Here is a 13,701-nt window from a genome sequence, read left to right on the forward strand (position 1 = left end):
TTCTTTCAATAAATTATGTGACCTTTCAACAATAGATTTCAAAAACAGTGTATGACCGAGACTTTAAAGGCAGTCCGTCATAGCACATCAAAAACCCTTCATTTAAAACCAACAGGTGTCTAAGCAAGCAGTTTTAAGGGATCCGCACAAATAGAGCAGAACAGAAAAAAACATTATCAAACCTAATATTTAGACATTGTGAAAAAGAGAGCCCACCCTGACCCAGGAAGGAATACAGAGAGGAAGCCATATGAGACTCCTGTCAGAGGCCATTCCAGAGTACTTGGGCCACAGCAAAGAAGGCCCTTCATCTACTGAAAGCTAATGTGGTGTCAATGTAAAATGGTGCTTTCAGCAGGCCCTGTTGAAAGTTCTTCATTGTCTGGGTGGGAGGATTCATACAGAAGGAGAATTTCTGCAAGGTAATTGGAAGCCAGGCAATTTAGTTCTTTATATGTCAAAATAAAACCAGTACAGCACACTGAATTGAATTTGTAAACCAATCAGCAATGAGTTCAGATGTTTCAAAATATGTAAAATATGTGTATATCATCTAGTACCTGTTAATTGACACTGGGTGAGCATTTTCTCATAGGCTAACTGGTTTTTCCAGTTCTGTCAAAGAAGCTAAGCTATACCAGTGAATCTTTAACCCACAAGCATTCCATGACATAAGACAGGGGTCCCCAGACTTACCGGCGTTTGGGCCGGTTCCCACCGCGCCAATCGCGCGGCGGGCCGGAGGACGGGGGAGCGCGCGCCTGTGCGGGCCGGCGGGCGAGGGAGTGCGCGCCCGTGCGCATGCGCACGGGCGCTTGGTGGCGCGCTTCCAGGGTGGAAAAAGCGCCGAAAATCCGTTGTGTGCATGCGTATGGGCCTCCCCCGACCCGGAAGTGCACCAGAAATGACCTCTTCCGGGTCGGGAGAGGCCCATACGCATGCGCACAAAGGATTTTCGGCGCTTTTTTCCCGACCCGGAAGAGCGCTGCCGCGCTGCGCGCCGTAAGAGCAGGCGGCGGGCGGCGGGGGTCGTCGCGGGCCAGATTGGCAGGCAAATTGGGCCGCATCCGGCCCCCGGGCCGTAGTCTGGGGACCCCTGACATAAGAGCATCTCAGAGGCTATAGCTAAGGGAATCTTTACAGGCATGAGGAAGGTGACAGTTACACATTATTGCCTATACATAAAAGATGAACAATTTTTCATTGAAGCAATATTGTTTCTGTTCTCTGCTTTAGCGTATCAGCTAATCACCATTGTGATCGCAGCAGCTGGAGGGGGACTTCTGCTCATCATGGCAATAGCTCTCATTGTCACGTGCTGCCAGTAGGTATCCTAAGCCAAGTGCCTTTTAAAAAAATAAAATACTAAATACCCATCATGGGGAAATCGTTTTTCTATTGATTATACTTATGTTGAATGAAATTGCACTTTTAAAATGTTTCTTGTCCAAACGTTTCAGAGTTGTATATCAACCATATCAAGATAAATGTTTTGGCGGTATTTAGCAGATATCACAAATACTAAAAAGCATAAGTAAGATCTGGCAGAAGCTTCTTTAATTTTTCAAAAGAAAGGGATATTGTCGTTATATTTCCCCACCACCACCACCTTTTGTCCAAGGAGCATACTAGACCAGTGTAGTATCTGACTCCCTGCTAAGGAGGGAGGAGAAATTTGATGCACTTTGCATTTTAAGGCAAGCTTACTTAGTCAGCACTTTCTGAAATTATACGTGAAATGAAACACAGCTATCCTTCAAAATTCACACTTTCCTTAATTTTGTGCTGCAGTTCTTTAGCCAAGTAATCCATACAAAAACACATACACTAGGGTCAACTGTGCATGTTGTTGTTTAGTCGTCTTAGTTGTGTTTGACTCTCCGTGACCCCATGAACCAGAGCATGCCTTGGAAACTCTGACTTTCTTCTCAAAGCTTCTCCTTTTTATGTCCATGGAGTTTTCTTGGCAAAATACTGGAGTGGTTTGCCATTTCCTTATCTAGGTGGATCACATTTAGTCTAAACTCTCGGCTATAACCTGTCCGTCTTGGGTGGCACTGCACGGCATAGCTCATAGCTTCTTCGAGTTATTCAGTCCCCTTCGCCACAACAAGGCAGTGATCTATGAAGGGGTCAACTGTGCATAGAAATGCATATATCTCTGAAAATAACATGCAAAATGTGCTTATATTCAATGAAATGGCTTTGCAAAAATGAGTATACCAGGCAACATTTCATACCAAAAAATATGAGAAATTTGCAGTAAAACTATGATTTTTCATGAGGTTTTTAAAATTGCAAACATATGTGGAAACATATCTGCACACCACACCCCTATTCCCCACTCCAGTCATAATTGTGTTTTCACGACAGCCCTGTAAGCAAGGCTATGCAGAAAGAGAGAGCAACTGGCCCAAGGACATTCAATGAGCTTCATGGCTGGTTCAGTGAAGATTTGCATCTGGGTCTCCCTCATCCAGGGAGGGACCCAGGTGGCGCTGTGGTTAAACCACTGAGCCTAGGGCTTGCTGATCAGAAGGTCGGCGGTTCGAATCCCTGTGACGGGGTGAGCTCCCGTTGCTTGGTCCCAGCTCCTGCCAACCTAGCAGTTCGAAAGCACCTCAAAATGCAAGTAGATAAATAGGAACCGCTACAGCGGGAAGGTAAACGGCGTTTCCATGTGCTGCTCTGGTTTGCCAGAAGCGGCTTAGTCATGCTGGCCCCATGACCTGGAAGCTATACGCCGGCTCCCTCGGCCAATAATGCGAGATGAGCGCGCAACCCCAGAGTCGGTCACGACTGGACCTAATGGTCAGGGGTCCCTTTACCTTTACCTTTACTCCCTCATCCAAGTTCAACCACTATGCCACACTGGCTCTCTTATGGTTATGAAAAAGATGCATGGGAGTTTTATAGCTATCTCCTGTCCTTTTCATATGGTTTGCATATAAATGTTTCTTTCTTTATTCCAGGAAGAATAAAAATGACATAAGCAAACTCATCTTCAAAAGTGGAGATTTCCAGATGTCGCCATATGCTGAGTATCCCAAAAACCCTCGAGCTCAAGACTGGGGGAGAGAAACCATTGAAATGCAAGAGAATGGGAGCACTAAAAACCTACTACAGATGACAGATGTTTACTATATGGTAACTAATCCTCAGCTTGTATGTGTGCATTTTAACAAAAGTCCAAAGGTTATATACCCAAGGTTACAGTCAATATAATTGGTTTTGAACAGGGGCTGTTGTGCAGTCAGTGTATGTTCTTGCAGCCTCATATGCTGATCTTGCCATGGAAGGCTTAAAGCTAAATGAGAACTTTATTGTATCTCTGCATAAAGAACAGAACAGAAACAGGAAACGTTCAACTTCACCTAGCTCCAGTTAAGTCCGTTGCCACCTAGTGGCAAAACTATGTCTATGCATGCAGATAGTCCAGCCTTCTACAGGCTGCCAGTGTTAGAGGACTAGAATGCACTGGGTAAAGCATACAGCCGCTATAGCATCATAATAGTACTGTACATGAATTACGATGTAACAATCCCCATAACATCCAACAGTGATGTCTCTGTCTCTTCAGTATGGCAGATTACTAAGACCTTGGCCTCAGGGAGAGCCAGGAATATTGTTCATTACCTTCACAGCCTCCCCTTTGCCCAAGAAATCAATGCAATCCACCCCTCTCTAGCTAAATTATGCTGAGAGAGAATGATTAGCCCAAGTTCATCAAATGAGCTTGATTGCTGAGTGGAAATTTGTATCCAGGTCTCCTTTATCTTCATCCTATAATATCTGAGATTAGCAGCCATATGACAATGATAGCAGCATATCTCCTACATCATTGATTCCTACCTGGCTGTGCTTCACTCAAAATAGCTGCCCTGGAAGCTTTCCCCATAATAGCTACATGTGCATCAGAGTACAAAACAGATGTGCTGTATGTGCTCATTGGTCTGAGTTGCAATGGCTATGATTTGTTCATGCCAGTAACAACTTGCGGGGGAAGCTTGCTTTCCAGTATGCTAAGGAAGTATTGGGCAGCAATATATTTTTCTAGGTTGCATCTGATTGGTTTAATTCTGTTTCCAAAGCTTTGGCATTCCAGATTTTTGGTTTGGAAGAGAATGAGAAATAAAAGTGAAAAGAGGGATTCAGAGATTTTACTGTGTTTACCTTTGTGGCAGTATATAGACATAATAATAGTAACTGCTTCTAGTTTTAATTTCATGGTAATCTGTATAATTTTATACTACAATTCCATCGAAAATTCCAAACCATAAACCACAAACACTAGCTATTATTTTTTCTTCGGTTGCCTTCATGAGCCTGGTGGCCTAGAATGCCCAAACAATTATTACTGAATAATCTCTATCAGAAGAGCTTATTATCTTTTGGAAGCATTGGTACCTTCTTGTATTAATATTAAAATCCCACAAAGGATAAGTGCTGGCTATTGAACCTTTTTTTCCTTCCTTTCTGTGTCCATGTCTTATCCTTCTAGACAACCAACCCAAGGAACCCTGAGCTAGAAAGAAACGGGCTGTACCCACCTTACACAGGTCTTCCGGGATCCCGACATTCCTGTATCTACCCTGGCCAATACAATCCTTCCTTTGTTAGTGATGACAGCAGAAGAAGAGATTACTTTTAATGGAATTGCAGGAGAGAGATGGGAAAGCGAATGGAACATCAGCCACTGCCTGCTAATTCTTTTCTGGGTACACTTTAATTATACAGCTCAGATGCTGGCATAGTTTGTATACAGAAAGGAAACTTTTAACCCTTGGAGGGCACTGAACAGGGTTGTCCGAAAGGAGCCATTTGTAGCTGCTGTTGAACAGCAAAGGGAAGGCAGGTGTAAAGAGCAGGTCAGCACACAGGCCTGTCTACGAGGCAAGGGAGAAGCTTAAAGGAGTTCCCGTGTGTACATTCTGCATCTTTTACTTATCACTAATTGTGTCACATAATGTGAATTTGATAGTAGATCACTAAAGCAAAGCTAACAAACGCTGTGGATGACACTCTAAATCTAACGCCAGTAAAGTGTGTTGTGTTTACAGTTAACAACTCGTGCTGTGTTTGTGTTGCCCACGTATTATGCAAAGCTGCGTTGAGTGGATTTTATGGAAAGAACCATTTCTCTGTCACCAGGTATCTATTTATGGGTACTGAGGAGATAGTCACAGAATGCTGGGGATGTGTATGGGAATGTGGCCTAAGGATGGGGGGTTCTATGTAATGTGCAAAGTTCAGGGTCCTTTTTCTTTTCTTAGGATAATGCATCTTCTTATTTCCTGTCTTGTCATTCAGTTGTGTATTGACTCAGTTGCAACGGTGCTTGCTCCTGCCCTGTGTTTGTCCCCAATTTATTATTGACCATTGTCTCATGAACAGTAATCATTGCCCCATGCCCATGCCTTCTCCAGGCATGAATTTTTTCTTCCTCTGTGAACTCTTAGTGAATTGATTATGTATGCCAGTCTCATACTATAGAACCATGCATGCGTACACACACACACACACACACACACACACACACACACACACACGTGTATGTGTAACCAAATGGTGGGTGAGGACTGCCCACAGTAAAAATGGCGGTGTGGGGGTGTTTTATGATATTCAGGCTTACAATATCTGAAATTTGAGCTCAGAAAATAAAATCCTGAAATCATCAGATCAAGAAGAAGAAAAAGTGATAGGAATCTGAAACTCTGGCTCAGAATACCTGAAGTGCCATAACATGTGCCCCCAAATTTGGCTGGGATGCTTGTTGAATTTCACAGGCAGCTGACAGTTCACTTTTAGTTTAGCTAGGCTAACCACAGTGATATGAGACCAACAAACTGTGCTTGTTCAGTGCACTGCTGCTACCAGACTAAACCCCACAAGAGGTTGAGCTAATAGAGCTGGTTTAAACGGCATACAACCAGCTTACCAACTCAAATTTTCCCTCTCGTTAACTCATTGTCCTTTACTAGCACTTAAACCAGAATTCCAAGTCACTTGTAAATTGTGGTGGTTGGCCCCAGAACCCATGTTCTTCGATATGGGAAAAGAAGTCATACTAGAACACTCCTTTTGTGATGTCTTGAGTTGTAACACAAGACATCTTCTCATTTTTTGGTCATTTTCAAAATGTCCATCCCTTTGCTGCTGAAGAAAAGCATGTTTTTGCCTCTTTCTTCCTCCCATCCACATAACCAGGGACCACTGCGACACTAAATAGCTCACCTCCGATAGTTATTTATTTTCGGATTTCCCAATCCCTGGCAACACATTCCCCCCCCCCCTGCAAGGCTCGCCCTGACCCATTCCATATCATGGAGATAAGATACAATACGGAAGATGGCTTAACTTTTATGCAGGTAGCCATGGAAGAAAGCAACCAGGAAACATTTTAAGTGAGATTGGCATCATATGTAGCTGAACCCAGACCCAAGTACTCTTGTGTATAGCTTTTCCTAATGCAAAACAAAAACCTTTGCTCTCTCAATGTTCTAAAGAAGGTGTGGGCTTTATGAGAAAAGAGGACTTTGTACAGTGTGCAGGAAGCTGCGGGGCGGCTGAGTGGTGACGCTTTCAGCTTAATCATGAAGGATTTGGAGGCAGTGATTAATAGTGAGAGACCTAGCCTGCAGTGCGGCATGTGATTGTTTCAGATTGGGTGCGTGGGGGGAGATTGGATCAGGCCAGAGGTGTTTCTTGTCCTGCACTCCTGTATCCCATAGCAACCACTTCAAAATTGTGAAAAAGGATGCACTTCACCAGAAGGCGCAAAAAAGAAGGAAATAATCCAAGGATGTGGGAGAGAAAGGAAGAGACATATACTGTCTGTGTACCACTTCTGAATACATAGGCTAATTGCTAGTGATAAACCTACTCTCTGTGACCATGTTGTCTTATCTTATGAATTAAGTTCAGCTATAACTATAATCCATGACATTTTTGAGGGTCCAGCCTCAGATTTCATTAGTCATAAAGTAGGCTAAGATACCATTCTGTATAATGGCTAAATTCACAAGTTTAACTACAGCAACCGCTTCTGCAAGCAGAAAAGGACTGGGGAAAATATCCTGAGCAGTCTAGTTCCTCTTGCTCTAGCTGTACCTATTCTGCTTATTGAAATTATTTGGGAGCAATATTTCTATTTATTTAATTTAAATTTTTTTTAAAAAAAAGATCAGCTGTGTTCAGGTCACTTTACTGCTTTCTGTATTGCAAATTGCTTCAGGGTGTACTCTGTACTGTAAAAAGCTCCCCCCACAAACACAGTGTAAAATTAATCATCAGGTGTTTTCCTCAGACTGATCTTGCATTGCCACATAAGGAAGCTGGATGCGAAAGGGAGTTTGTTCACCTTGATCTGGCAAGGATGATTCAAGGGGGGGGGGAGCTAACCAGGTGGTCAGTGCAGTCCAGCTATAATAGACCTGATACTGCCAGCCATCTGGTTGGCGGGTGTGTACACAGAAATAGACATGAAGCAGCACATGTTCAGCCATATTCCCTTCATGGGAGTAACTATGCCCACTTTTATGGAAAGGTGTAGCTGACAAAACAGTTGCCAAACACCCGTAAAAGCTTTCAACGCTTTCTGTCATAATATTATATTATAGGCCTGGTCCAAGCATCCCTTTAAACCATAGTTTAAACTATGGTTTAAAGTGAACACTTGTGGTGCTCCAGCTCCACGACTACTGTTTCCTTTCCCACTTAGAGGAGGAAAAACTGTGGAGGATGGCTTCCCATTAAGTGCCAACAAGCACATGTGCTTTGTTTCTTTCCTACCTAACAAGCCACAATGGTTATCCAAAGTTTATTTGTTATTTATTTTATTTATTTACCCTATTTATGGATTGCCCTTCACCCAAAGGCCCCAGGGCAGGACTGCACAGAATTGAAACCGAAATAAAGCCTGAAAACTTAAATTCCATACAAATAAAACAGCAGTGTCAATTAAAATCCAATCCCAATGTACCTGACCCTTCCCTAAAATCCTGAGAAAGCCCAGGTGTGGTGGTGAGGCAGGCTTCAGAGGGGGGATCGCTCCAGAGGAATGGGGCTACCCCTGAGAAGGCCCAACTATGGGTCCCCACCTTATGGGAAAAGATATGGAAAGAGACATTATTTTAGATACTTGGGACCCAGTTAAGGGCTTTAATTACTAACCCAGGCACCTTAACTGGCCCTGGCCTGGAAGATAAAAGATAAATTTTGTAGTTACAGTATTTCAAAATCGGTGCCATGTATGAGCTTTTCCAGATACCTACTAGCAGCCTAGCTGCTGCAATTTGCATTAGTTGCGGTTTCTGGCCCATTTTGAAGGGCAGCTCCACATAGTTCAACCAGTTATGCACACCAGGGCATACATAACTGTGGCCAAGCTATCTCTGTCCAGAAGTAATTGTAAGTGGTGCCCCAGCCAAAACTGGGCATGGGCATTCCTACCTCTGAGGTCACGTGGACATCAAGGGATACAGCTTTGTTATTAGCTTAACATCATGAGTGCTGGGTTGCATGTAGCAGGAAGTTTGTTTGTTTTCCCTTTTGAGTGGAAAGAGGAGTGGCGGTGGAGCACCTAATGACTTTTAACTTTATTTTAACTATGATTTATTGTGACTTGCAAGCCAGCCCACAGACTAGCTGAATAATCATTTCCCCAGCCAAAGGAACTCTGGGAGTTGTAGTTCTGTGCTCGGAATTGGGAATTTATTACGAGAGAGCGAATTCTCAGTACTCTCAACAAACTACAGTTCCTAAGATCCTTTGGGGTCAAACTTGCTGTGGATTCAAAAGTGAATAATAAAGAGTCCTTGGTGGAAGCTCTGCAGAGTCCCACTGTGATGCCACATAGAAGAAGCAACAACAAGAGGAACAGTATAAAGGGGAGTTCAAAACATTTATTTATTTAGTAGAAATGAACGAGTATTTCATAGTTACTAATTTGAAAATCAGTTATGCTAATTTTTTAGTATATTTGGTGACAGTGAGATTCTGAAATCTGTGATGGGTAGTACAATTGGGGAAAGCCTGCAATATTTTGACACTACAGTATTTTGCAGAAATAATCAAGATTATGAGCCTACGCAGTTATGTGACCGAAGTCTCACTGGACCTGGTGGGATAGAGGCTTAAGTTTGTATTCAAAAATGGTCATGTGTTTGGGATTCTTGTTCAGATATAACAGTGCAACCCTAACCATATTGACCATATTGACTCAGAAGTAAGTCCTATTGAATGAAGTAGATCTTACTGGCAGGTCGTGGGATTAGGATTGCAGCATAACAGAGCAGTCCAACCTTCCTTTGTGCTGGGCTGGTGGTTGGACTGGGTGGAAGTGTCCTTCCTCTGGCCTCCTTCTGGATGCTACCTTCAGCTCCTCTTCTGCCGACCAGCAATATCCTCACCACCAGCAACCAGCACAAAGCCCCAAACTGGACTTTTGGGGGGAGGGAGGAGCTGAGCCAGTCTGAGATGCTGCCCCAGTCCCTGCCATCCTCACCACTGTGTGCAGCAGGACTGCGGCTGAGGAGGTGGGCTCTGCTATTCCATAAAGCTCTGGCAGGATGGAGGTGGGGGGATGCAAGGAGTTGGAATGTTCCCTAAATTATTACTTGTTTCATAGGAAGGCCTATGGAATGTTGCACAAACTTTTGAAAGCTTACAACGTTTATTAGAGAGTTCTATCTCTGCTCTGTCCAATGTTGAAAGGAAAATGATCTTACAACATCCAATATATTATATTTCTTTACAGTGTTGTTGGTTGTTAAATGAAATCTGCTAAGGGTTTGCTTTTTTTTGCTTTTTGCTTTCTTCCATTAAAACAACAACTAAATTTGGCAGGACTGCAAAATAGGAAGTCACTCTCAACTTTACCAGTCAAAAATGTATGTGATGTCTACCATGTCGTTCAGACGAGATGGATAAAGCCTTGTTTGTGTGTCTTCATAATGACTCTGAATGTACCGCCAGTTTGACTTGCAATTGTCTATTGTACTTTGTTCTGGATTTCAGCTTTGCATACCTGTGAACATAACTTCTGAGATGTTTTGTTTATTTTATGTTTCCAACAGAGTGTTATTTAAAGGTGTATCTTATTTTCAGCCTTCACTAATTATACAGTACTGTAGTTCCAAAGTATAAAGTATAAAGTTTGGATTATTTTTATACCAGCATCCAAATATTTGACTTCTGGCGTTCTAGTCAGTGTAATAAAAATGATACAATAAAAGTATTAATAATATTCTGAACCTGAGTTTTTATTGGTACATGCAAACAAGACAGCACCCACATCTCAGTTTGCATATGGAGAAAAGTTAAATAATCATAGCTGCCAAGTTTTCCCTTTTCTTGCGAGGAAGCCTATTCAGCATAAGGGAAAATCTCTTTAAAAAAGGGATAACTTGGCAGCTATGTAAATAATACACTTCTCAAACGTCACCACTGAAAAATTTGATAGGTAATGGCTATAGCGGGTTTTTCCACACACACACACACACACACACACACACACACACACACACACACACACACACCAGGGCTCATGAAAAGGCAGGGGAGGAGATAGTATTTCAATAAGCAGGTACATTGTGGTTATAAAAGTTGGCAAATCTAGCTGTAAGATCCATATTTGAAAAGTATATTATACATTCAGAAAACGAGAACAGGTGCTTTTTTCATAATCAGAAGATTCTAAAACCTTACAGTAAAAGGGGGGGCAGTCCCTCCAAAAATATATATACAGTAGTACCTCTACTTACGAATAACTCTACTTACGAATGTTTCTACTTACGAACGGAGCTCCGTCCGCCATCTTGGATGCGGTTTAGATAGGATTTTTTCTACTTATGAATTTTTAGATAGAGTTGCTTCGACATACGAATTTTTCTCCCAATGCATTCCTATGGGATTCGACTTACAATTTTTTTCAACTTATGAATGTGCGTTCAGAACGCATTAAATTCGTAAGTAGAGGTACCACTGTATTGAGGGGGCCCAAAGTGCCTCGCCCCCAGGAGCCTGAGCCTATGATCAGAACTGGTCTTCCAGATCATTCTGAGCTGAGGCTGCACACAGTGGTTTACTAGCTTCTTATAGCCTAGGACAACGACATAAGGCATAATTTGACAGGCTTACATTCCTGTCTTATTAAATCCAGTAGAAAAAAATGCACTTATTACAGTGGGATTTAGGTGCACCTGTTTTCTGCTGGATTCTTCAGGGAAGATAGCCTGCCCGTGATCAAGTTGTATCAAAGTTTTATTAAAATTAATTGATCACATGAGATGCAACTATCTTAAGGCACATATCTGATTTATTTAAATCTATATTTTTGTTATATAATCATTTTTTGTTGACAGGACTATTGCAACCATGGCTCTTCAATAGGAATTATTTATTGAAAGAAGATTTAAACCTCTCCTTTCTCTATGAAGTTCAAACCTGCTTGCAAAACAGTAAAATACAACACTATATGAAGCAAACCACCACAAAACAGTAAGAAGCATAATAAAACATACCTCAGTGTGCTATATAAGTCAAGTGACTGCCTCTTATTTTGCTGTTAGGAATTGGGGTGTTTTATTGTTTGCATTAGCTATGGATCATTTTATTCTTGCCCATTTTTCTCTCTGCCTCAGAATTTGACTGGGTGAGGGGCAGTTTAGGAATATTTTAAATAATAGGTAAAGCATAATAAAAAGACAATGTGAAAAGAGCAAATAAGAGCAAACACACAAAGGGTTGTGTATAGTTACAGTAGGCAATAAATTTAAAACTAGTATTCCAGCCTCTAAAGATCTTAACCTTTAGTAAGTTTCTGGCCTTGAAGTGGAAGGACAAAATGCAGGAAGCAAGACCAACCTCTCTTGGTAGGAAGTTTCAAAGTCCAGGTGTGTCAATGAAGAATGCTCTACCTGAAGCAAAATGGAGGATGCAATTTCTAGTGCAAAATCAGCAGGTAGGAGAGGGTGTTAAAGTCATCTTTGTACATAACCTTCTCTCTCCCAGCCCATCCTCACTAGTCACTTCTCTGCAGCAGTTTGTCCTGAATATCCTGACCCATCTTTTGGTTGCAAACTCAAACCTTTGTCAACCTGGTGCTCTCCAGATAGTTGGACAACAGCTTCCGTCAGTCCCAGCCAGCACGCTTGGAAGGCTTTCAAGTGAGCAAAGGTTGGTCTATGACAATAGTGTCAATATAATATTGCAAATAAATGGAGCACCTAATTCTTCCGCGGCAGTTCGCCTTGAGTTCAAGGTCCAAGTAGTACAAGGAAACAAAACCAATACTTTGATAGCTGCAAAAAATAGTAGAGCTTAGTTTCATAGCAATAAACACCTGCTCCAGTCTGTGAAAGCTTAACCTGGAGATAAAAAAAACAACCCTGGACTTTAACCACCGGGAAATAATTTGCATGAGAGGCAACATATGGATCAGTGTACAGTTTTTTAGGATGTTCATCTGGATTTGAAATTCATTGCAGCAGCTTTAAATTCTTGTTTTACATAGGAGGATGGTTATGAGATAAAATGACCAAGACTTTGGCAAAGTATTTAGAGAAGTGCTTCCAGGCACAAGCCCAAATATCCTGAGTCCCTTAAGCACCCCATAGCACATTCACCTTAGCAGATAGGCACTTCTGACCCAAATGGACCAGCTTCCTTCACTGAAATGGATGGGAGAGCCCTTGCAGGTCAAGAAGCAACAAATGTTCACCAGAATTTATGCACTGGTGAGGAATTTCTTTTACAAGACGACAGATGTGTTTGAAAAATAACTTCCTACCAGACTCAATCTGCTATGGGACAGGGTATAATATTCTTTATCATAATGCTCTGGTGCAGGGATATGCCTTAAAATCTCAAGGGTTTTTACCATAACTATCTGCAGAGATGATTTGTGAACTTCTGTTTTGTTTGCCTGTTACCTAGAATCAACAGGGCTGTGTAACACAGGCTGCGAGTTCAGAAAAAGGAAATAGATTACAGGTATTTCATTTCTGCTTCCAACTCTTTCTTTTTCTTTATTTCTGTTTGCTACCTGGTGATTTCAGGACTCAGGGTGAAATTTTATATTGGGCACTCAATTTTAATCCTTCCTCCCCCAAGTGAATTAGTATAAGATTAAAAATAAATTAAATAAAATGCTTATTATATATGCAGGATAAATTGAACACATAAGAGGCACGAGATAGGAATGTGCCCACGGTCTGAAAAATCATATAACTTTTACTAACATATCAAATACATGTTTCAAATGTGAAATGTCATACTAATATTGCAATATTAGATTCACTCAACCCTACACACAGCAGAGAAAATGACTTTCCTCCTGCTACTGAGGAGTGCTAGATGAGCCAGCAGAACTGCTTTTGGCTCCTGCTCCCCCAGCCTTAGGATTGCAGCCTACAGGCATCAATGTCAATCATAAACAAAGAAAGAAAGCCTCTGCTGTACAATCACTATTATACCTGCTTTCTTATAAAGTTTTTTTTATAAAAACAACAACCCAACAACAAAACCTAAAACATTGGTATATACTACCAATAAAACAGTGATCTGGCATTTAAACCACCATAAATTTGGGTGCCTGCTTACATAAGTCTTTGGGAGCATGTGTAATACATAAACACCACCCCAACATTTAGTAAGGCACCAGCCATAAATTAAGCGATACAATCCATTCACAGCCCTGAC

The 13,701-nt window shown here is 41.7% G+C and overlaps 1 protein-coding gene across 4 annotated transcripts in view; it reads left to right on the plus strand.

Annotated features, from left to right (window-relative positions):
- HEG1 (heart development protein with EGF like domains 1) overlaps positions 1–5,725 on the plus strand; it is a 59,456-nt gene extending 53,731 nt beyond the window's left edge. For all 4 annotated transcript variants that reach the window (XM_035129394.3, XM_035129367.3, XM_035129385.3 and 1 more), the window contains 3 exons: positions 1,237–1,324; positions 2,973–3,147; positions 4,502–5,725. In XM_035129394.3, coding sequence (XP_034985285.2) covers positions 1,237–1,324; positions 2,973–3,147; positions 4,502–4,651 — 413 coding nt within the window. In that variant the 3' untranslated portion in view covers positions 4,652–5,725. The remainder of the gene's footprint in view (positions 1–1,236; positions 1,325–2,972; positions 3,148–4,501) is intronic.
- Positions 5,726–13,701: the final 7,976 nt, after the last annotated feature.

Source organism: Zootoca vivipara, chromosome 1, assembly GCF_965207765.1.
Source record: "Zootoca vivipara chromosome 1, rZooViv2.hap1.1, whole genome shotgun sequence".
Lineage (NCBI taxonomy): Eukaryota > Metazoa > Chordata > Lepidosauria > Squamata > Lacertidae > Zootoca > Zootoca vivipara.